The following is a 25,308-nucleotide window of genomic DNA, read 5'->3' as shown; positions in this document are numbered from 1 at the left end:
AAACCAAAACAAAAAATGCGTGTGCGATCAGTCTATAAACAAAAGCTCGGGCCAATATTTGTATGCAGTCGTCGCTTTTAAAGAACGGATGCGAGCGGGGGGAACGTGCTTGTTCACGTGCTTTGCTATCCTGAAGACAAAAAGATGGAGGAAATCATTTTTTAGTTGGGGAGGTGGGGTGAAGCGGGGCACTGGGAGCATAGCCTCGCTCTTTACGCCATGCTCTTTCATTACTGAATCGTTTCCCCCTCTGGAATTACGCATGTTTGCCATCCTCTCCTTCAGGGTTTGGAAACGCACGCTTCCTTGCACTCAGGAATCCCAGAGATGCTCGCTCGGCATGTGGCGACGCAACTCGGGCGCAAGCCTTTTTTTGTTGACGCAAGCACCTCCTTTAACTCGGCAGGTAAATTGTTCATTAGCACTGAGGTAGCGGAGAACAAATAAGTCTGAGCGTTTGTTCAGCGGCCTAATCTACACGTCAATTAGCCTGCCGAGCTAATTAGCGCCTCGCCGGCACCCGAGTACCTGAGCGCCGCTTTCAATCCGCTGATCAAAAACAGCAGGATTGACAGAAACACGGGGAGGCTGAACCCTGGGGTAGAAGAGAGAAAGAGCGAGAGAGAGCGTTTGTTTTGCAGCACATCACACCAGTGCAGCTGCTCAATTATGTAAGCGCTCATCTGAGCAAGCAGGGAATTTTGTCGCCTGCGACAGTCGACCGGCTAACAATGAGGGCACCTCCAAAGGGTTAAAGATCCAATGTGGTAACTGTTGTTGCGGCAAAGTGCGATGTTCAGCTCTGACGTGATCAAACGGGAGCTCACGTTAGGGGTCGTAACCTTAAACATGCTGGCTGTCTTATTAAGGTGGGCTCAAAGAGCCCCAGGTGTCCCACCTCCTCCGTCACGCCACGCTGTCATTAAAAGTCGACTTTCCCGCAGCTACAAAGGGAAGACAGGTGGATGATTTGGAAAAGGGAAAGAGTAAAAAGCAGCGCTTGTTGCCTCCCACTCACACATGCGAGGCTCTGGGGCCCCGCCCGGACCTCGCCGGTGTTGCTTGGTGCCGTTAAAACGAGATGGCGAGAGAGGTTAAGTCGTGTCACGTTGCCGTCGGCCTGCACCTGGCGCACCTTGCCGCTAGCTAGTACGGAGTTATTCAAGCAGCAAATTTTTGCAAAAATCAATCTAGTTTGCATTGTTTAAAAAAAAATAATCCCCTCCGGTGACGTGTACACGAAAATACACATCGAGCCAGAAACAAAATATCTCTGTCGTTGTTAAGCCTTTTCCGCGGCTAATGTTGCACTATAGCTAACCAGCTAATTTGGAGATTGGTAAGAGAGTCCAGACGACCAAATGTGTGTGTTTGTATGTGTGTGTTTAAAAAACAAAAAACTCCAGATGCACGCCGAGCCGGAAATAAAACATCTCCGTCGTTATTAAGCATTTACCGCGGCTAACGTAGCACTATAGCTAACCAGCTAATTTGGAGGTTGGTTAAGAGTGTCCAGACGACCAAATGTGTGTGCGTGTGAGTAACAGATGTGATTTTACACTCTCATTAGCATATGAATGAGGCCCTGGGCTGCCGCTTTGGCTCAGTCAATCTAGAGAGGAAACAGAAGAATCCCCGACCCTCATGTGGCCCCTCACCTGGACCCTTGCTCCCCACCCCCCATTTGGTTGAGTCTGTCTGATATCTTTAGTTCATCCCAGCTCCCTGCTTGACTTCCTGTCCGCTATAACACAAACACATACACGTGTGGACGGTGCTACATTTTTTTCACTGTCATCCACAATGGTAGAATTTATTTTTTTGTTCCCTAATGCACCTCCAGAAGGCAGGAACACGTTTTTTTAGCGCTCAGGTTATATTTATGCAGAGATAAGCGGCGACCTTGTGGTATTAGTCAGGAATGCAACCTTGGTAAGATCAAACCCGGTCAACAGTTTTGGTGTCTGAGAGAAAAAAGGCAAAGGATGGTTGCTCATTTGAATGCTATTCGGTCGCTGCCAGAATCTGAGCCGTAAACTTGGCATGGTGCGTGCCTTACTCAACCTCAAATGAGATTTTGATTCATGGCGTCTGTACGTACATTGGAAGCTTCCAGTTTGAATCTGCTGGATTTTGGCATCATTTAAAGATGAACTTGAAGCCACCATTAATTCTTCCAAAATGGAGGCGTGAGAAACTTCATTTGTGTGTTTTATTTGGTGTGCTACGGCCAGGTTTTGCTCATGGAAAGAAAAAAAAGTTGACTAATCTGTCCTGGCAGTGCAATATGTCAGCACAGCTTTATAATTAATTTTACAGACAGCCTAATATATTTATAATATCAGATTGCTGCAACACTGCTTATAGATTAATTAATGCTTCTAATCAGTCTTGGAAAAAAAAATCATTTCACAATGATTGCGTGTGTTTGTATTTGCATATGCTTGCATGTTATTTATTTTTGTAGAATATTTTCTGCACAAAGCAGGGAGCGGGATTAGAGATTTATAAGAAAAGACAAAAAAAAAATGAAGACCTTTCTGACGGTTTAGCATTTTTGTCTTTGGAATTTACTTGGTGAGAGTTTGCCTTCCTCTCACGTTCTTCTCGGTGCGGACTTGTACAGATATTTGTTGCCATTGATTCCCAGAAGGACCTTCAAGAAAGTTGACATGGAAAACATGGACAGTGGTTTTTTTTTTTTCTTTTTTTTGTGTGTCTTTGGTTGGACGTTCCTTGAGATTTTTTTCCCTTTTGTCATTGCCTCCCTGTTTCCCTCCCTAGTAAATACACAAAGTGACACATACACATACTCAGATGTCCTCTCCCACATGTGCACACACACACACACACACACACACACACACTCACACACAAACACACACACATACTGGCGCGCCGTAGCAATGGTTGCACAGATAAGCATGATTCATAAACACACAGTTAAAGCAGATGTGTTATCAGGGTGGCTCAAAGTGCTGCAAGGCTACACCACCTCTCCTGGGGAGACACACACACACACACACACACACACACACACACACACACACACACGCACAGGTTTTATACTCAAGATGATAAGAGGGCAGCGGCCATCAATTTGGCACCCCCTCAAGCAGCTCCGCGCTGGCGTCAGCAGATTCCGCCGCCCCACCAGCGTGTGTTTTTACTAGTGTTGTCTATTTGGAAAGCTGGCTTTCGTGTCGCCGTGTCGGCTCTTAGGTGTGTGTGTCTTTGAGGATACACGGAACGACTCGTTCAAATTGTCAATCAATGGATTGCGTGGGCTTCGAAACTTGCAAAATGTTGTGCTGTAAACTTTTTGATGTCAGTGTTTGAAGTGTCTTTTGTGGCAGCATGTTTTATTAATTATGAGTAAAAGCAGTTTTTATTGTGGCGAGGAAAAAAAATATGGACACTTGCTTCCTTTCAGCTCGTTGTTTTCTTACCGTGTGTACATTTGCTTAGTTACAGTAATTACGAGCCAATAAGACGGCTAGGCGAAGGTACCGTCGACGGGGGCTGTTTTTTCCTTGGCCTCCCTGACGAACATCTGCTGAGAGATTTGCATATTAATTAACCCACATTAACTCTAATTATTCTGGGAAATTATCAAATAAATTAAATTTTCTAATTTGAACCCCCTCGTGTTGTTGCTCCATGCATGTAATAGTACAGTCAGGAGGTGAAGTGGAGCTTACCTGAGCAGGAAGGAAAAGGTTTGTCAGTCGCCCCCCCCTCCAAGACCCCCCCCCCCTCTTTTTCCTCCTCCTCTCTGCAGGCCTCGGGGTCCTGAGGGCAGCCAGGGAAGCTTTTGTGTCCCTTTTTTTTTATTCTTTTCCTTGTGTGACCAGCAGGACGAGGAGGTGGGGCTGGAAATGGGTTGGGGGACATTTGTTTGAGGTGGGAACATCCATGAACTGAGGGAGGAGGAAAGGGGTTCATGTGTGGTGTTGGGGGGTAGGGGAGGGGCGAGGAGGGGGCGTCGGTGGGCGTGCAAGCTTGCCGAGGGGGTTGATTGTAGTTATGGAAGGCGGGTCACAGATGGTTGGTCGATGCAAAGGTGGTACCACTGAGCTGTTTAGCAAACCTTGGCCCTAATTTGGGACCCCCCCCACACACACACACAACTGAAAGATAGATACACACCAGCTCGCTAAACACCCCCCCTGCCTGTTGCTTGACACATTAATGTAACTTTAATGGAATTAGTCACCAGTGTCCTTTCTTTTGGACCAGGCTGAACACCCAGTAAGTAATTTTTTTTTCTATTGAATAGTCCCAGACAAAAACAAACAATTCCTTTATCTCAAAGTTGCGTAAAGTTTCCAAATTGGATTGAGTGCACTTTTCAGCGTGGCAGCATCCCCCCCCATCTCTTTATGAAGACTGTCTTTCTCTCACGCACACACGCATGCATAAGCCCACTCCCAGGTTGCATTTCCACTCGGCTGAGTTTTCACCATTCATCGCACGCCACCGCCCCACCTCCTCGTTCCTGCCTTCACTCTGGCTGTGTCCTTTCAGGGTCTTTGTTTGCCCACGACCTCCCTCTTTTCAACGACTCGGCCCCCTCGTGGCCCCCTCGTGGCCCCCGTGCCCTCATTCCCAGACCAGATAACACCAAATAGCCAAACACTCACTTTTGTCGGCGACTTGACAATTCTTTCTTCTCTCAAGTGTAATGGGAGAAACTTTCCTGGCTTGTTTGTTTATCTGGCGTCCCCCCCCCCCCCCCCCCTTATCAGGTCGTCGTGTCTCGCCTTCAATTTTTTTTTGAAACTGTATTTTATTTATCGAGAAGTAGCCGCGGCAGACAAAAGGTCATCGCGAAAAATCCACTTGTGCCAGCCGTAGCCACGAGGCAGCAACCTCGCCTCCACCTTGGTGCCCTCCCCCACACACCAAGGCTGCGTAACGCCACGCTACACCCCCCCCCCCCTCCCGTATCTCGCTCTCAGCTATCCAGGTGATCCGCTTGGCTCACATTCATGAGACAGCCAGCGAGCGCGAGCAGTTACGGTCCAATAGGGAGAATGTCCGGGCTCATTATCGGCGTAGGAGGCCAAGTGTGTCACCCGAAGCTAAGCCTCGACACTCGGCTAAAGAGTCAGCCGGGGTTAGCATTACAGCGTGGGTGTTAGTCATTCCACCTCGCGGCCATCACCTCTTACCGCCGCCCCGTGAGAAGGAAGAGCGCTCTGGCTCTCTCCCGAGCAGGAAAGGCGCCCTCCTCGCGGCGCTTAACGCCACCTTGGGATGCTTAAATGAATGTGATTATCATTGTTAGCGCTGCCGAGCGCAGGTGCGGCACCTCTGAACTCGGCGCCTGAGAGCAAAGCGCTCACCTGATGGGGAAGCTTGCTGATCTTTGGCTTTTAAAAAAAAAAAAGAAAAAAAGTTGCATCGCACACGTGATTTCGTACTTTTGATCGGGTCAAACGAGCATGTTAACTCATTCAGTGCCATTGACGGTTATAGACGTCAAAGATATTAACTAAGTTGGAAGTGCAGGGGCGTCAAACTCATTTTTGTCAAGGGCCGCATTGGAGTTTTAGATTTCCTCAGAGGGCCATTATGAGTCAAATATTTTAAAAAGACAAATAGATATAAAAATTGTAAGCAATATCTCTTTGTTCTAAAGTTAAGACAATTTGTAATTTTAGTAATGACACAAAGTCGATACAAAATTTGTCTTCGCGGGCCACATAAAATGATGTGGCAGGCCGTATCTGGCCCCCAACCTCGGGTTTGACACCTATGAGTTGAAGAGTTGACGGCTGTGGATTTCAACATGTGGCAGCACAACTGTGCTTGCTGTGCTTGCTGTCTTTGTTTGGCGAGTGGCGCTTCAAACTTTCTGTCCTTATTTGACGCTTTTTCTTGATACATTTTTAAAAAATGAGAACAATGAAACAAACTGTCAGCGTCACCGCCCTAATCAATAGCGCAGCAGCACTCTACTTACAAGAGAGCCGCTAATGGCGGTCTCGTGAAAGCCCCGTGTCAGAAACGGCAACAGTTAGGCCGAATTAGCAGCGCGGCCGCGCAGGTAACGCTCGTCGCCGTTTTGACACCGAGGTACGACGAGCGAGCGTCAACATCATTGTCTTGGCCACCACAAAAGGATGATAAAGCGGGTGACAAAATGACGGCCTGCGAAATGTTGCTAGGTTAGAATTACTTTGTTGCGCGGCACAATGGCGGCGGCTGAGCGACTCGTCAGCCGTGGCACCTTAACAAAGGCGTCTTTCTGCACGTTAGCGGCGCATGTCGTGCCTTGACAAGCTCCCTCGACGCCAACAGACAGCTGACGCTCGGGGAAGATGGCACTGGCTGTAGTTTGGCAAGACAGTTGGCCGCCCCCGTGCAGCAGCCGACACAAAGTGGTGACGAAAATAAATGAAAGCGCCACTTTTCTTCTCCTCACTGAAAGTTTTGTTGTATGGAAGGTGGGCGGCGCCCCACCTTCCACACGTGGGAGTGGAAGTCAGCGGCGCAACAAAGAGATGCTCCCTCGTTCCTTTTAGCGCCACACAATAGGCCCCTTTCGCAACCTTTCTAACCTAGCCGCCCTTTCCATAATGTCATTCACAAGCTGTCACGGAAATTTGCATGCCTCGATTGGGGTCCGCGGCGGCAAGCCGATCGAGCCTTCCGGCTTGCTTTTGTTCTAAGCGGCGAGATGTTGGCTGGTGAATTCCGTTTGAAACAGTCAAATTCCTCAAATGGTGTTGTTTTTGAGTGCTGTGCAGTAAAGGCTCAGTATCAACCATGCCAAGGTAGATTTGGACCACCCAGGAGAACCCTGACCGGCCCAGTTTCACCCCCCGCCCGGCACCAATCCCCCACAACTCGCCCCTCCCTCGCAGGTCACCACTGCCCTTTTTGTCATCACAAGCAGCATTACTGAGTCTGAACTTGCCTAAACCCTTGTGATCACACCTCTTGAAAGGGTTTTGTTTCCTCCACCGATTGGTATTCGAAGCAGGTCAGCGCAATCCCAGACGCCCGCACCCCCCCCACACACACCCCGACCCCGCCTCAAAGCCCCGTTTTCATTTTAATTTGCACCTGTTGTGCAGTTGTTCCATGTAGGCAAGTGTGGACCAGCCAGTCATACGTGCCTGGAGGGGGCTGTGGGAGGTTTAGCCTTTCATATGTAGAACGTGAACACAAGTGTCATGCACGGACTTCACCGTGGGAAGAGGCAGCCTCTCGTAGATTTATGAAAGCTCTCAAAATGTGAGAAACGTAATGCGACGTGCTGCCTCCTCGTGATTGAATCTAGAGACGGCCTCGCTTGTCTACCTTCACCGCGACCTGCTGATGGTGGCGCCTGATCGGATGCCGTTTTTGGAGCGAGTTCATAGTTCACAAGGATTAATTGTCGAGTTTTTTTGTGTTGAAGACAACCCACCAAAATGGCCAATGAAATAATAATAATGAATTTATAATAAAATAAAAATATTTCATTAATTATAATTAAATTAATACAACAATAAAACCAATTAATAATGCAATAATGCAACAATCCATTCAAATGTATTGAAATGACCAAATAAAATTCCAGCGTTTTTTTGTTTACGTTACAACACTAACAGAACAAAATTGACCTGAAGAAAAAAAAATGAAGGCACCCTGTACTGACCGCACGCTTTATCTTCAAGAGATAGAAAAAAAAAAACCTCAGACCCTTGAAGGCCATCACAATAGTCAAAACATTCAAAGATTGTGCAACAAAAGGTCAGAGGTCATTTGTTTGAGTTAACAGGTTAAATGTTGTTGTTGAAATAATCATTCTTCAGCGCTCATTATTAAATTTTTTACACCAGGGTCGTCCGTGTGTGTTTTTTCTTGAGCCTTGAGTCCTGTCTTTGCTTTTATTTTAAGTTAGTTAAAATTTGTATTTATGTTCACGAATGGCTTCCCCCGATGAGTCATCGGGTCGAGCTTCGTCGCCGCAACTCGGTTGTGCCGCTCGTGCTATGTTAAGCATCTGAAATGCGTGAAAGGTGCAGCACGCCGGCACGTCAGGCATTTGAGTGCGACTCGAAATTAGCGGCTATTTTGGCCCACATCGCACCGGCAGCTGTCTGCCCGTCGCTGTGGATCAAGCGCAGATTCCAGTCCTGTAATTGGGGCGGAACCCGTGACTCGGGCCAAATAGCGACGCGGGGCCTTTCTCGGCTTCCAAAAAGATGTTGAAATCCTCGTTGGGAAAGAAACGACCCCGCCCACTGATCCAAACGTCCTCTCTTTGGCAGCTCTCAACTACGAGAATGTGTTGGAGACCGGCTCGGAGACGGAAGAGGACGACAAGTTGCAGGTGTCCGAGGAAGACCCGCTGATCAACGGCACCGGCAGCCCGGCCAGCCTGGTCAACGCCGACGCCTCGCCGTGCGCCGAGAGCCACGGGCTGCCCACCAAAGAAGAGGAGGACGACGAAATGAGGGACAGCGGAGTGGAGCACATCTGGCCCGACAGCGACATGCTGAGTGCCTCGGCGGATGGTGCCGGTGAGTACCGGCCGATGTCATTTCTCCGGGTTGAGAAAAGGGGCGGGGTTACAGAAAGCAAGCACCACTCCTACATACCTTCTTTTTTAAATTAAAAACTTGACACCTGGTGTAGAATTTGGCAGTCTGTAAGCCGCCAGATGTGCGGCGTTCAAGGTGAGCCGTTTTTTGACTGAACTCGCCTAATCCGACCGGCAGATTCTGTATGTGCTCATGCTGCCGCTTGTGGGATCATCTTATACGTTAAACCCCTCCCATCTGGTGTAGCCTTAAACAAATGGAGCCAAGTGTGGAGCAAACAAGGCTGGAGCCAGGTCTGACGGCGAGGCCTCCGTGGCGCTCACCACCATTAATTGTAATATGCACGCCATTCAAAATTTCACTCGCCATTTTGCGGTGCTATTATAATCTAGGTCACATGAGCCCATCGAAAAAAAACAGCAACAACTTTTGAGGAGCATCATGTGACAAAAATGAGCTCGAGACCCCCGATCTGCTGCTCCCAGGTGACCCCCACCCCCACCCCAACCCCCAAACTTGACTTATGCTCTTTTGTCAAACGGCGCTGATTGCCGGGGCGCCAGTCACGGATGCTTGAAAGATAAATACTTTTAATTAGGGGGCAGGGTAGACCCATTAAAGGAAGCCAGACTGCTGGAAAAAAAAGTCATTAGCAATCTTAAATGAAATTTTTATTTTTATGATAGCCATTTACATGTATAATAAGAGTCAATGATTCTTGGAAGCGAGTGACAGGAACAGAGTGCGGCGAGAAGTCATGTAAGACAGCGCCTTTCTAAATGAGCTCGGCTTTGCTATTCATTTCTGCTAATGAACTAGCCATGCACGGCGCCCGAGAAGTCGGCAACGTTCGGGCGGGCTTAAATTTTAATACCGGAGGTGGCGCATTTATTAGTCGAGGCAAAAAAAGCCGAAATAACAGTTCGTATCCTTCAGGGGATACGAGGAAGAAGACAGTCGGGTAAATAAATCAAGATAAAGGATAAACAAGCTGTCGTTGCATACGGTAATTGTTTATTTGATAAAGACCCGCGGTGCCGTAATGTCTGTAAATCAGCCATGTTGCAATTCTCACATAATCTGCTTGTGCTGTGATAAAGTGTCTGACATATTTGGGAGAGCGAGTCAAGTTCATTAGAGTCTCTTTCCCAATCTTGTGGCTGCTGTGTTTCCCAGCCTACTCTTACTTTGCCGGTGCCTGAGTGTCTGCGCAGATACCTCAACACATAACTGAGTCCTGAGATAAGCTAGCAGCCCCACACACACGCACACACACATATCGCTGTCCTGCTGATTTGGAGCCCTATCAGGAGCTTCTCACTGGGCCTCCGGAAGGCCGAATCAGGCCTCGCAAGAATCTGGCTTGAAAAATCTGAATGTACTTTAACGGCGACGACGTCGTGCCAGCAGACAGGAAGCTCCTGGGATTCCAGAAGACAATCAAAGTCTTCTATCTGGCCTTGTCCTTGACATTCCTTCATCCCACAATGTGGCTGGATGAAGTCTTCTGGAAAGCATGACATCATTGTCACTGACAGGCATTTGCGCATAAATCACCTGATGCTCCAGCGAGCAACGTAACACGGCGCCGTATTTTTATTGCCACCGGACATGTCATTGCGAACGTTTCGAGGATTGTTGAATAGAAGCGTTTGCCCTCCCTCTCCATCTTGTCACGTCCAAATTTCAAACTGTCACACTGCTCCATCGTGAAAAAGATCCATGCAAAGGTCTGCACACCCCCTCTCAGAATATTTTTTTGGGGGGCGTTGAACGTCCATTAAAAAAGGAATGTTTCTATAGCAAACAGTAAATATCAAACTGTTACACTACTCCATCGTGAAAAGATGGATGGAAAAGTTTGCACCCTAACCCTCTCTGAATATTTTTGTTGTTGTTGTTGAGGCAAAATGGAGAACGTCCATTAAAAAAGGAATGTTTTCAAAACAAACAGCTAATATCAAAGTGTTACACTCCTCCATCGTGAAAAGATGCATGCAAAAGTCTGCACACCCCCTCTGAATATTTTTTGGGTCGAATACGGCTCAGAAGCTAAATGGAGAACATCCATTAAAAAAGGAATGTTTTCATAGCAAACAGCAGCGTGACGACGTGAGCCGGAGTCTGGCTCTTCCACGAGGTGTGGGCTCTTGTGCGATCCAACGCTGACGCAACACACGCACGGCTACCCCGTGACCCACAGCCGCACATTTTTTGCGGCATTTCTGGTGACGGCTTTCACGCCGTGTAAAGAGCGTCGGCTGCCGTGTCAGGACGTAAACGCCTCCCGCTGGCTTGCTTCCTCGCTCACCGCGGTGACACATCGCCCGGTGCCAGAGGTGGAGCCGCGTCTCGCTCGCTCGCCCTCCTCACGCCGCAGATAACACATGTTTTCCAAGGTAAACACTAACAGGGCAGAGAGGAGGAGCAGTAAATCCCACTGGTCATCCCCTTGCGTCAGGGCAAAAGAATGCAGCCAAATTTGATTAGCCAAAGCAAACACGGCCCGTGAGGACACGCACATGTGCTGAAATCCGAGCCGTGTGGGTATATTTCAATCTGTTGCTCTTGATTTATGCCACTAAAAAGACGGTTATTCTCAAACTGCGGTTCTGATGTCGCTTGGCAGACATGTGATTTCAAAAAAAAAAAAAAAATGTCTCCAGAAGCCAGCGAGTGGGGGCGTTCACAGCATACACCGCCATCAAGTCCATTGTCGGCTAAAAATACAAAAAAAGCCACTTTGCTTCTGGCTTTTGTGCGGGGGAAACATTAAGCATCGGCGTGACTGGCTCCGCCTCTTCCTGTGGCGTGAAGAGTGACATCAGACGGTGGCGCCTCGTGACAAAGTGAGGCACAAAACACGGCCTTCTTGGAAGAAAGTTCATTTCCAATAAAGACGCACAAAGTGCAATCGGGTTGTGGGTTGGCCGTTTTTGACAGCAAAGGCGGTAACGCAACTTTTCATTTGCGGTGGCGAGTTGTGTTATTTTTAGTGCACTGCCGCTGTGTGTAACAGCTTTGGATGAAAACATGTCACAAAGGAGGCAAAATGCAGAGCGCGGCGGCATCGCAGTCGGGGTGTAATGAGCTCAAGCCACATGTTGGCTCAAGCTCAACAATTGCTCAGGTGGATATCGCGTTTAGTCGCAGCTTGTTGTCATGTGAAAGGTAAATACGTGGCCGTCTGGCTGCCCTGATAGGATTCATTGAGAGTGATGAGCAAAGAGCCACACCTTCAACGTTTCATCTTGTACTCACTCCGCCCTCTTTGTCCACACACCCCCTCCCCACCCTTCTTCTGTGCAGATGAAATCAAAGATTTTGACACTTTGGGCCCCGATACCACTTTGCAAATAGCTGGAAACGGTACAGGTGAGTTACTCGGTTTATTGCCCCTTGTTTACAACTTTTGAAACACTTTGTGTTGATAAACAACAACAAATAAAATGCTCACCTGTTCATAATGTGATGCTCACACACAATATCCTTGAGGCTATTTGGTAAAATCGTTTTTATTATTATTATTTATTATATTTAGTTTTATTGTTATTTTATTATTTTATTGTTAGAATAATAATGATCATTATTCTTATCATTATTATTATTATTATTTATTTTTTAAATAATGACATATGCTTGTCATTGTGAGGAATGCAGTTTCCTCCCAGGCCAGGTTCAAATATATCACATTTATCATTTTCACAAGTAGCGAGCCGGTTTAATCAGCATGAGCACAATTCCAGCAATTAGCTCGGAAGGACACGTTTAACGAATAGCGTAAATGATGCCGTCGAGGCTGCGAAAAAGGGATCCATTGGCACCGGTGACATTTGCTTTTTTTCCCCCCCACCAAATCACCAAATATTTGCTACCTTGACCTTTTACAAATTGGCCGGTCAAGTTATGGCTTTAAAGCTCACCTTGATTCGCCATCCAAAAGGCTCGTTAGCCACAATCGATCTTCATTTAGTTGTCACTCAAATGAGGACTAATGATGGTTAGCAATTTCATGGTCATCTTGGCACCACCAGCCACGGCTGGGATGAATTTTGGTTTGGCGGAAACCAAAAAAAAAAAATCTCTCCACCGGTCTTAAACGTGATTTCCGTGCTCTGCTATGGAAGAAACCTCTTGGCAGTCATGAATGAATTACCTCGCTCAAGTTTTTCTGCCTCGACTGATTGTACGATTTGAAGTTGGATTTGGTTCCGATTCTTATTTTAGCAGTGCGGAATGACACACAGAACCCATAATTTAGTCGTATCTGCCCGACGCTTTGCTCTATTCTTTTTGTGTCGCCTCACACTTGAAGCAAGAACCTCCCAAAATCTTTTCTCAAAAAGGAATCTTATGTCTTGTCGTTTGTTCTCCCTTCTCGCCTTTAGTCAAGAGCGTCAATTGCACTTCAGAGTTCGAGGACTTTTTTGCCAAGAGGAAGCTGGGCGACAGTGACAGCCACGTAGTGAGCATCGCCGAGTATCTCCAGCGAGGCGATACTGCCATCATCTACCCAGAAGCCCCGGAGGAGCTCTCCCGACTTGGGACGCCGGAGGCAGCAGGCCCGGAGGAAAACGGTACGGGACTTTTTTGCCTCTTGTTTTATTCTGCCGCCTCAACTTGTTTGTGGCGGTCGCTGCATTAGGTTTTCAACTAGCATCAGTTTGGTAGGATAAAATAGAAAAAAATCATTTTCAGTGTTGGAAACCTTCAGATTCCAATTTAAATGCACAACCGTATTTTTAAATGTGTATATAACATATATATATTTAAATAAATATAAATAAGTAAAAATATAAATAAATAAATAAATATAAATATAAATAAATGAATATAAATAAATATTTATACACACACACGAATACATCTACACATATTTACAAATACTACATATATAGTGCCTATATAGGACACAAATAGCCAGTACTGGAGCCAAAATGTTACTATCAAAACGGAGATAAGACAATTGCCTGGGCAATCGGCCTCCTGACTCGTGCGCTAGGGGGCAAAAAAAAAGTTCAGAATGAGAGATGAGAAGCTGCAGCAGCTCTCTCGCCCGACGCGAGCAGACAGCTGTTGGTCCCACAGATTTGCCGGATGCCACAGTGTTTACCTCCAGTCTCAAGCAACAGCTGGGCAGAAACCAGATAGTTCACCTCTGAAGGTCCCAGCAGGCGGACTGGGATTGAGGATTGAGCGAGTGGGGTCAAGCTGCAGACATGGCAAGCATAGGAGTGGGAAAGATTTGAAGACGTGACAGCAGTGAGGAACTTGCTATCCTGCTGTGGGCGAGTGTGTATGTGTGTGTGTGTGTGTGTGTGTGTGTGTGTGTGTGTGTGTGTGTGTGTGTGTGTGTGTGTGTGAGTGTGAGTGTGTGTGTGCAGATGTATGTTTGTATGTGTGTAGTCTTCAATACCTAAACAGAAAGTAAGAGAAAATTCATGAGACGAAAAAAAGACCTTTTGTACACATATTACATCTCCTGTAATTAAATGAAATTAATTCAATGATATTACTAAAATATGTGAACTTAGAATGTAATCTTTAGTCCAATAAGAAAATAATTGTACTCTGTTCCCTTCCAAGTCCTTGGGTGTGCGGCAGATTGTGTAGATAGCTCCCATAGCATTCTGGGCAAGGCGCCCATTAGCTGCCATTGATTGGCTGACCTTTTGGCCCGCTTTCCCCTCCTACCCATGCAGACCTGCCACCTGGAACGCCAGATGCCTTCGCCCAACTGTTGACCTGCCCCTACTGCGACCGAGGCTACAAGCGCTTGACATCACTGAAGGAGCACATCAAGTACCGCCATGAGAAGAATGAGGAGAACTTCGCCTGCCCGCTGTGCAGCTACACGTTTGCCTACCGCACTCAGCTCGAGCGACATATGGCCACGCACAAGCCTGCGAGGGATCAGGTTAGCTATTTCACACACGCGCACACACAACCTCCATCTTATCTGTAATGTGCTCTGATCCTCCGAGAAGAGAGATCATTTTTTTTTCTGATTGGCAATCATTATTAATTTTTCATGGCATTTTGAAGATGCGACTCCTTTAATGGTAATAACTTTAATTGAGGCCCTAAATGGTTTTTTGATGGCCTTCCTTGATATGATTTTGCAGCTTCGTGTTCACGATCCAGTGATTGTGTTAATTTCCAATTTGGAAATTTTTATCAGCTCCTTAACTTTGCTCCTGGTCTTTAATGTTGTTCTGGTGACGCACACACACACACACACACTGCATAATCAGCAGCAACATCTACACAACATACTTCAGAGATTTGTAATATAAGTGCGTCTCGTGACAGTTGACGTGAGTCGTCCCGTGAGGATGAAACACTTCCATTAGTCATGGATGTTAAATTATAGCAATGAAGCTGCAATTCAGCTCAATTTAAGACATGATTTTAACATTTTAAATAAAATGATAAATTGGGCACAAAGAAATTTAGGATTTAAAGAGCTCGATATGGTACGGTTTAGGGCCACAATATGGAATAAGATTGTACATACATTGAATGCAAGTTATTTAGAGAATTGGAAGAGAAATCATCTCTGAACATGTTGGTTGGGACTAGACTTTTTTTTTTTTATCCAAGTCAAAACTTAAAGCTATAAATACACAAAACAAATTCTGAAATAAAATAAAAATAGAAAAAAAAACTACTGTCAGAAATGACCTTATTTTCTCTGCAAATTTAATTGGAAGATCCTCAAAATAAAAAAAATTAAAACATAAATAAATAAATAAATAAATAAATAAATATCCTTTCATATCAAACATCCCTTCAAGTGTATTCACACCAATGAAAATCTCTAGTCAGGATAAAAAAGTGGTGTAAAAAAAAAAAAATCCATGTCACGTGCATAGTTGACTTGTCTCCTGAGGTCGCATGACAGCCTCAGGCTGAATTTGATGTCATCACCTGATCTACCAGCTGGATGTAAACGTGAGCAGATGGGCCGGCCCAATGCCTGGCCGTCCCAATCCCCACATTACCATGCCGGTGCCGCCGCCGCTTTGGCTCTCAATGGCCGGCCAATCGTGTTCAAGCACCGCAGCTCCTTCTGCTCCACCACTTGTGTTCACTTATAAAATCAACTGCGCTGTCAGCTTCTCCGTCGCTTTGTCATTTCCGTCCCGCCCGTCCCCGCCGAGGCGAACCTGACAACGAGGTGCATTAGCATAAGGAATAATGTACCCCATCAGTAAACATGTGCTCTCGTATGTTTACAAGTCTTAATGCTCCTCCTCCTTTTAAGCAATTAGCCGGAATATGACTAATTAGATCTTATACATATGCAAGCATTCTGCCGGTGCCCCGCCCACAAGTGACGGCGCCAGTGCATGAAGGCGAGATGGAGCATTTTGCTGGTGCCATTCACAATTAAGGGCCCAGAGTGTCTTATTAGCAGTGAGACTAAACTTTAACGGGCAGAGGTCCTCAGGGGGGAGAAGGGGGAGGAGGGGGAGGAGGCATCGAAGCAGCTGTTGCTGTTTGTTTATGCAACTCAGCAACATACGAGTGGCGCGGTTCTCTCCGGCGCTTGGCGGGTCCCCCCCATCCCTCCACCCTCAACTCTCCCTGCTTGATCTGTGAAGGTTGGAGCTTTTCTTCATAGTGTCCTGTGCACTACCATCTGTCTCTCCAGGAATTTGTACAGCCCAGCATTTGTCGGTAGGGGAGGGATTGGATTTTTTCTGGTCCGGGCTCGGAAAACAATGTCCTCTCCAATTTGGGGTGACTGTTTTCAGCAGGTTCGAGCTAGCTGGTTACGGATGATCGTTCCAAGTGCTAATGAGCTGCTACAAAAAAATTCCCAAATGATGCGACTGCAGGTATGCAGGGCGACACAAGACTTATTACAGGGAGATGAATAAAAAGTAGATCATATCAGTGCCTCTAATGAAGGCAAATGCGCTAAATATAGATTATTTTCTGGGGCTGCCAAATTCTAAAGACAGTCGAGCAGGCAGGAAATGAAAAGGTGTGGGATCCTCTCTGTTATCGCCACCGCTTGTGGCCGGCCGTTCAGCGAGTGAAACATGCTGACCGCTTGTGGTGACAGTGCAGAATTCTAACGGCAAGTATCTCTCCCGCAGCACCAACTGCTGAACCAAGCGGCCGGCAACCGCAAGTTCAAGTGCACCGAGTGCGGTAAGGCCTTCAAGTACAAGCACCATCTGAAAGAACATCTCCGCATCCACAGTGGTGAGTGGCAGTCTAAGAAGCCGCTTGCAGACGTGTGCCCCCCCCCCCCCCTCCAGACGGCTTATCGTATCTGCTTTTCCGTTCCAGGTGAGAAACCCTACGAATGCCCAAACTGTAAGAAGCGCTTCTCGCATTCTGGGTCGTACAGTTCACATATCAGCAGCAAGAAGTGCATCGGCCTGATCGCCGTCAACGGTCGGATGCGTGGCGGCGCCATGAAAACGGGCTCCTCGCCCACCTCGGCGTCCTCCTCCCCTACCAACACTGCCATCACCCAACTGCGACAAAAGCTGGAGAACGGCAAGCCGGTGGGCCTGGCCGACCACAACAACCACCTGAGCATCAAGACCGAACCGCTTGACTTCAACGACTATAAACTGATGATGGCCACGCACGGATTCGGCGCTCCTGGGCCTTTCATGAACGGGGGAGTTGGAGGCAACAGTCCGCTGGGCGTTCACCACAACTCGACGGCCCAGAGCCCTCTGCAGCACCTGGGTATGCCCGGGCTGGAGTCGCAGCTTCTGGGCTACCCGGGCCCTCTGATGAACAACCTGAGCGAGGTGCAAAAGGTCCTCCAAATTGTAGACAACACGGTGTGCAGGCAGAAAATGGACTGCAAACCGGAGGAGCTGTCCAAGCTCACGGCTTACATGAAGGAACTGGGCTCACAGGTGGAGGAGCAAAGACAGGGCCTGAACTCAGCAGGGGGGCAGGTCAGTCTTCCGCTCGTCAATCACAACGGCGCCACCAAAAGCATCATAGACTACACGCTTGAGAAGGTCAACGAAGCCAAAGCCTGTCTCCAGAGCTTGACCGCAGACTCAAAGAGACAGATTAGCAATATCAAACACGAGAAACCCAACCACATGCTGGAAGGTGGCATGGAGGAAAAGGCATCGGAGAACATGTTCACGCCGTACGCGTGTCAGTATTGTAAAGAAACCTTCCCGGGTCCCATCCCTCTCCACCAACATGAGCGCTACCTGTGCAAAATGAACGAGGAGATCAAAGCCGTGCTCCAACCCAGCGAGAACTTGATGCCCAACAAGCATATCTTCATGGAGAAGAACGTTCATCTGACATCTTCCATTTTGACCGAAAAGGGAATGGCGGGTTCCCTTCACCCTTACAGGGACCACATGTCTGTGCTCAAGGCGTATTTCGCCATGAACATGGAGCCCAACTCCGAAGAGCTGCTCAAGATTTCCATTGCCGTCGGCCTTCCTCAGGAATTCGTTAAGCAGTGGTTTGATCAGCGGAAGATGTTTCCATACGGTAGCAGTAGAACGCCGCCACTGCTCGAGCACAAGAACAACGCGGAAATGGTTGTGGGTAGCAACAACCGCCACAGTCCCCCCAAAGACCCTCTGGCGGCCCGGTCGCCCATGTCTCTAATCAAACCGGGCGACCGCATCACATCTCCAGCCATTGCCGAGCTCCACAACAACTGTGACAACTCCCTCAGACATTTGAAAAACCACCAATTTGGCGACGCCAGAGCCACGGGTGACAAGTTGGACCATTCCCGCAGCAACACTCCGTCACCTCTCAACCTGTCGTCCACCTCCTCCAAACATTCGCACAGCAGTTCGTACACCCCCAACAGCCTAGTGTCGGAGGACCTGCAAGCCGAGCCGCTGGACCTTTCGCTTCCACGACTCATCAAGGAACCTAAGCACGCGTTGACGGTGAAGAGCCGACCCAAAGTCAACAGCGTCGCCGTCGAGCTTAGCGGCGTCCCTTCGCCGCGCGAGCACTTTGAGGAGCCTCTGAACCTTGCCTATCTCAAGAAGGAATTCTCCGCCTCTGCCAACAACGGCAACCTGGAGAAAAGCACTAGCCCCATCTTTGGCATTAACCCCTTTGCCGCCAAACCCATGTACACGTCACTTCCACCTCAGACGGCTTTTCCGCCGGCCACGTTCATGCCGCCGATGCAGGCCAGCATCCCGGGACTCCGGCCCTACCCGGGCATGGAGCAGATGGGTTTCCTACCGCACATGGCCTACACATACGCAGCCGGTGCCGCTACCTTTGCTGAGATGCAACAGCGGAGAAAGTACCAGCGGAAACATGGTTTCCAGGTAAATAAACCACCTGCACTTTGGTGACGGCTCCAGGCGGAAACCAAATAAACGCTTATCTCTGCTAATTAGAGCCGCCCCCCCCCAAAAAAACCTGTGCTCCATCACTAGATTCGGTGTCGAGTCATCATATCCCTGGTACCAAATTGCAAAAGCCCCAGAATGTTTGCACAAATGACAAAATCCCGCCTTGAAGAGCACCCCCACGCCACTCCACCACACCTCAGTCGCATTTTAAAGCGAGATTAGCTTGCGAGTGCACTTTAATAATGCACCCGTGTTCATTACCGCTGCATGCTGAGGGCTGTTTAACATAGAGGGAAACCATTTTGATGAGGAAAAAAAAAGTATTAATAATGTTTCTCATTCTAAGTTATTAAATTAGATTTTAAAAATACAGCTACAGGCGTTTAGTTGGAATTGATTGCCGAGTGATAGCGCCGTCCCGTCTTCAAACATCCTCGCATTGTCAAGTTCATTAAAGGAACACGTCACACCTTGTGATTGTGATCGCCGCCGCAGAATGTTCCTCTCACCGCGGCGTATTGTTCTCCATCAATTCACACGCCACACTTGTCTTCATTATATAAAGAGAGATTTTTAAAGGGATGGTACTCTTACTGACTGGACTGAAAGGAGAAACAATAGACCACCTCGCAAATCTCCGTTCATTCTGCGTCAGGCCGGATAAAAGACTTTCATTTTAGACAAAGATTTCTATGCTAAGGTTTGGATAGCATTGGATTAGCATTTTTAGCATAGCACTCCTAACGAGATGTAAATGTCACATTTAAATTAAATGACACCCAAAAAAAATTCAGTCAGTGCCAGAATTTTGTGATCCGTGTATTAACCATCTAAGTTCTCAGCTGCTTTGGGGCACAGTGCGGGCTAAATTCTGACAAGGCCTGTTATTGGTCCTTCACTGGGCACAGCATTTGGAGTGGGAAAGTACATTTGAAACTTTTGTAACAAGTGTTTATGGAACCGTGTGCGTGAGGGGGCGGGGCCTTATATTTTAACATGAAACGCATCACCCGTGAAAAGTAAGGGAACGAGTAAATATCTAAGATGAGGAATTTTTGTGTTATCTGAATTCCAACCCCAATTGATTTTTTTGTGTGTGTGTGTGTCCTCTCGTCTTCTCTGTTCTTTGTCCTTGCTAAGGGCGAGCTGCTTGACGCTACCGCCGATTACATGTCAGGGCTGGACGACATGACAGACCCCGACTCCTGTCTGTCGCGGAAGAAGATTAAGAAGACTGAAAGTGGTATGTACGCGTGTGACTTGTGCGACAAAACATTCCAGAAGAGCAGTTCCCTTCTCAGACACAAATATGAACACACAGGTATATACTGTTCTAGACCCTTATTTCCAACCCCATTATATTTCCTTTTGTCAATGTTTGTATTGAAAATCCTCAGTGAATCTTTTAACTTGTCCCCTCCTCTTCCTCCTTCCTCTGTTGCACATCTTGTAACTTGCTTCTTCATCAACAGGGCGGACATACTTTTTGCTATTTGTTAGCCCAACGAGTAAAAGCGACTCCGTTATTGGCGAGAGATCGCATCGACGCCTTCAGAGCGCCGTAAACAAGTCTTTCTTATTAGCGTTAGCGTAGCCAGTTCCTCTTTCATGGGGTTGCATCATTCATTTCAGAGTCGGTATCTCTCGTCTAGTGTTTGCCGCTTTTGTGTGTCTTATCTATTCGGACATGAAAGCGGGGTGGGCCGGGGCAGCGCCGCTTTCTCACTCACGTCGCCGTGTTGTTCTGGTCCCCGCACAGAAGAGAAGTGGTCGGACTGGAGATTAAAAACCCCTTTCGCCTCGTCTCGTTTGCAAAAAGTTTCAAAGAAATGAAATGGCGGCTTCCTGTGGCAGGCAGGCTATCAACGTGAACTTCAATCCTATTTCCGGATAAGCCCCTCCCCCCTCCCGACTAGATCCCGCCGATTTCTCGACTCCTCAGCCAGCGTGTTGGCGACGCGTCGACGAGTTTCTTTGTTTAGACCGCAGGAGGGAACTTTCCTAATATCAGGCGGCGAATGCGAGCGCATTTTCCGCTCCCAATTTGAATAACTCTGGATTTGATGTCCCCGTTATGTCATTTTGCTCCACGCCATCCAATCCATCCAACTCTATGCTTTTCCTCTGCTTTTGTGTGATTTGTTGTGGCGTCCCGCCCGTCGTCACGGCGCTCACGGCGTCCGCTCTTTTGTTTTTGTGTGTCTGCAGGCAAGCGACCGCACCAATGCCAGATCTGCAAAAAGGCCTTCAAACACAAGCACCATCTGATCGAGCACTCGCGCTTGCACTCGGGCGAGAAGCCCTACCAGTGCGACAAATGCGGCAAACGATTCTCGCACTCGGGCTCGTACTCGCAGCACATGAACCATCGCTATTCGTACTGCAAGCGCGAGGCGGAGGAACGCGAGGCGGCTGAGAGGGAGGCCCGCGAGAAGGGCCACCTGGAGCCCACCGAGCTGCTGATGAGCCGGGCCTACTTGCAAGGAATGGCTCCTCAGGGTTACCCCGAGCTGGCGGCGGTGGCGGCGGAGCGCGAGGCCATCTTACGGCACGACGGCGTGAACGGAGGGATCGTAGAGGGACGCAAGGAAGTGGACCAAGAATACGGCAAGATGGGACGCAGGGAGGACGAGTTTGAGTTTGAGGAGGAGGAGGAAAGCAAGAGCATGGACACGGACCCGGACACGTTGAGGGACGAAGAAGAGAATGGAGAGCACTCGATGGACGACAGTTCGCTGGATGGCAAAATGGAAACCAAATCGGATCGCGAGGACGCCATGGAGGACGCCATGTAGTCGCCGGGGGGGAGGAAAAACGCTTTTCTCCCGCTTCGGTATTCTTACCTGTTGGGTTTAAGACGGGGATGTTTTAAACCCTTACGTGCACGTGCCTGAAGCTTCCGGGAAGCTTCGACCGCTAAATCAATGAGGCGGCGGCAGTGGCGGCGGCGGTGAAGGGGAGGGGTTTGTGACTGAAGCTGCATTATGCAAACCCGACAAAGAATAAATACATTTGGAAAAAAATGTACAGACACAAGAGTGTGGTGCTAACCTCCCCTTGCCCGTCCGTGTTCCATAGTATTTATAGCACAAAACAGTGACTTGTACAAATTGCACTCCGCTTCTGTAATCACCAAGAAGAAGAAGAAAAAACAGACAAAAAAGAAAGCGTTGCCTATGTATATATTTATACGGGGTCGGAACAAGAGCAGCGGGGTCTGCGTACCCCCCCTTCAGCCCTTCGGTGTTTGTCGTCACCCACCTTTAGTTCCGCCACCTGCAGCCGCACTGTGTCAGGCCTCCAATCATGAAGACTGTGAAGGAAACGGGGCAAACAGGAGGAGGAGGAGGCGGATGAGCTGGCGGTGCCTCCGTCTTAAGGGAAAAAAAAAAAAAACGGGGAGGGGAGGTGTCAAATGAAGGATGAAGCCTTTGAGGTGTTTTATGAAAAAGAAGAAGCCTTATATGCAAACCTTTTAACCTGTGTGTTTTCTGCAAGTGCCACCCTCGTATTGTGTCAAAGGAAGGTTACTTTTTTTTTTTCCCACCAGCTTCAGTATTATGGGATGGTTTACCATTGTTCTCTGCGGCACCCGTGTCAGTATTAAGACTCTAGGCAGCAGTTACTTAGTTTACATTATGTTGTGCAATGTTTCTTTGTCAGTATTACACCAAACCTTTTTTTTTTTCTTTTTTGGAAAACGAACAAATTGCATTCATTTTATTTGTAGGTCGGAAGAAAAAAAAAAACTTATTTATGTGGCCCATTTTATATTTCCTAATTTTATTTATTTCATACTGTTGTGTACAGTACTATAGGTCTTCAATATATAGATATATTTTAGTAAAAAGGAACATGGTGTTGATCATAGGGCAAAATTTACGTAAAGAGAGCATTTATTGTGTTTTGAAACATTGTGAAATGCGAAGTTTAATCTTATTTTATTTTATTTCCTCTATTTTCCACATAATGGAAAATTCCAAATTTGGGAACTTTTATACAATTGTGAAAACACTGTATTTTCGACTGAAAAAAAAAATTCCACTTTCTTCATCTTTGTTTCTTTTTTTTAAGCTAAAAAATGAAGAGGGACTGTTAAATACTATGTATGATATCATGACTGAAGAAGAATCTTTCCTGAAATGTCTTTGTAAAAGTATTATTGAATTCTTGATTTGTAATTTCTCTTGAAAATGACCCTGCTCGAATAAAAGTAGCCAAATTACAAAATACAAAACGCTCGCCGTGTCGTCTTTGTTTGTAGGCGGCAAATTAGCGTGTGCTGCTTCTCGTGCTTTTTGCGCTCACTTTCATTTGAGTTGAAATCGGCTTCGGCTACGCTGATTTGTTTTTTTCTTATCCATTGATATTATTGATCACTGTCATGTGATTTCCTCCTAATGCAATTCATTTCGAAAACTATGCAAACATTTTAAAATAAATAAATGTTTTAAATTAAAATGAAATAAATGTGCTCTTAATTATACAAATGTGGACTTCTAAATAAATACCATAAATAATGTATTCCTCATTTTAAAAAGAAACGATTCCCCCCCACATACACATAAAAAAATTTTCCCATGTTAAACACCAATTCATTTGAGCAGGAGGAAATTCTAGTTATGTTTCCGTCCTCTCGCTTTTGTACTTGGCGCTGACAGGTGGACTCCATCCCGCCCTTCAGTCCGCTTTATGCAGATGAACGGCAACTTCAAAAGGCCCAGATGAAAGCGGCAAAGGTTGAGCCATGCCAAACGTCACAACCAGCTTTGCCTTTTTCCCCATCGATCGCGTCGCCACCGGATCATTCGCAGACTATCTCGTGGATGAAAGCGGGGCAGCGAGCGGGGCTAAATGTTGATTAGCTGTCGAATTTGATATGTGACGTGGCGGAAAGTGTTGAACGAGTGGGCCAGTTGGTTCAGCCCAGCCGGAGGGAGGGGGGCGGTGGCGGTTGTCAAGGCCGCATCAACAAAATATGTGAGCGTCCGTTACATCTTTCTGACCTGCACACATGCTCGCTGGCTCAACTGAAAAGAAGGTCAAAGGTCAGGATGGGTGTGATGCAATTGCAGGAGCCGCGCTAACGAAGCACTAACGCGAGCGAGCCAAAGACGAATAAAAGAGACGAAGCGAGCCATCGCATCGCTGTGGAGCGCTCGTGTCATTCCGCCAACAGCGGCTGAAAGTGATCCAGTTCCATGTGCTGATCAATATCGTCTGGCACTGTTAGTAGAGGTCCACTTCTAATTGCAATCGAGCTCGATGTACGTACGTGAACAGGCATTGATTTTTGGTGCACTTCATTTACTAACTGATTTCAACATGAAAACAGTTATTTTTGCTCTTCAAGACATTATGATGTCTATCGCTACTAGGCATAAAAAAAAGAAATAAAACATATCATTATAAAATAAAAATAAATAAATAATAGCTATGTTTGTATATCTGCTTTGTTAAGCATGGCCTTGTGTCACTCCCATCCGGGACTGCAAAATGGAACCTCTCACCCCCCCCTCAAACACAAAAAACACGTCCCCCGCTCCCTCCCCCACCCCAACACATTCGATTGCTGAAGAGCAAGACGACGGGGCGACAGTGATTAGAGCAAGACGGTGTTTTCGATGTAAAGGAGTCAATGGAGGCGGCGGGAGCGAGCGTGTGCGCAGGCAGCGCGATGGCCTCGGGCTAAATGTACACTTCGCTTTGGTCTCGGCGAAGCCCCGCAGTGAATCATCGCAGCTCAGCTGTCCAACACAAACCGCCAATCTGGGCCAGGCATATGGCTGCGTGGCGCTCAATGACAGCGATACGCTCGTGTTGTCAAAATGCTCTCAAAACACATCGCTGGGCCTGCAAACTGGATTGAACTCAAGCAAAACACAATTGGTATTTTCAACATGGAAGCAAAGAATTGCTGCCGCAGAGTCGATGAGCTTCAGCGAACCTCGGAAGAGCGCTTGGCTAAAGTATTGCCTGGGGCCGTGTATGACCCGCTTTGTTCTTTAATCTGGCCCAACCAGTATTTAGATTATCAAGAGTCTTGTCATATTCTGAGATTTATTTGACTCATTAAAAGATCAAATAATTAATTTATTCCGCCACAAAGAAAAATACATTTTAAATTGAACATTTTGGGTCTTTTATAATGATTATTAATCAACTACCGCTTAATTGATTTATTGCAAATAATCCACTTCACAATGTGTGTTTTATACATCAAATTGCACCTGTCAACAGGACATTTTTAGAAATGGATTTATACGTTTTGATTTTCTATCATATCAAGTTTTGATATGACTATTTATTATAATTTATATCTGACCTTCTAAAAAAAATCCACCTGATATACCTTCATTTACAAAGACCACATTTGATATTATTGTTTTAGCCTCATTATAATGATAAAGACTTGATATGTTTGAAGAAATTATTTT

At 47.0% G+C, this 25,308-nt stretch overlaps 1 protein-coding gene across 4 annotated transcripts in view; it reads left to right on the top strand.

Moving 5' to 3' along the window:
- The window catches only part of zeb2b (zinc finger E-box binding homeobox 2b), a 56,516-nt gene extending 33,433 nt beyond the window's left edge, over nucleotides 1-23,083 (top strand). For 3 of the 4 annotated variants that reach the window (XM_085909316.1, XM_085909308.1, XM_085909299.1), the window contains exons 3-10: nucleotides 8,268-8,519; nucleotides 11,850-11,915; nucleotides 12,929-13,117; nucleotides 14,243-14,457; nucleotides 16,649-16,757; nucleotides 16,845-18,844; nucleotides 20,012-20,192; nucleotides 21,080-23,083. In XM_085909316.1, coding sequence (XP_085765442.1) covers nucleotides 8,268-8,519; nucleotides 11,850-11,915; nucleotides 12,929-13,117; nucleotides 14,243-14,457; nucleotides 16,649-16,757; nucleotides 16,845-18,844; nucleotides 20,012-20,192; nucleotides 21,080-21,666 — 3,599 coding nt within the window. In that variant the 3' untranslated portion in view covers nucleotides 21,667-23,083. The remainder of the gene's footprint in view (nucleotides 1-8,267; nucleotides 8,520-11,849; nucleotides 11,916-12,928; nucleotides 13,118-14,242; nucleotides 14,458-16,648; nucleotides 16,758-16,844; nucleotides 18,845-20,011; nucleotides 20,193-21,079) is intronic. The other variant, XM_085909325.1, reaches the window with a different exon arrangement.
- Nucleotides 23,084-25,308: the final 2,225 nt, after the last annotated feature.

This window comes from Syngnathus leptorhynchus, chromosome 1 (assembly GCF_054491065.1).
Source record: "Syngnathus leptorhynchus isolate UIUO chromosome 1, UIUO_Slep, whole genome shotgun sequence".
Classification (NCBI taxonomy): domain Eukaryota; kingdom Metazoa; phylum Chordata; class Actinopteri; order Syngnathiformes; family Syngnathidae; genus Syngnathus; species Syngnathus leptorhynchus.
The sequence above is the reverse complement of the archived record's forward strand: the minus strand, read 5'-3'. Positions and strand labels throughout refer to the sequence as shown.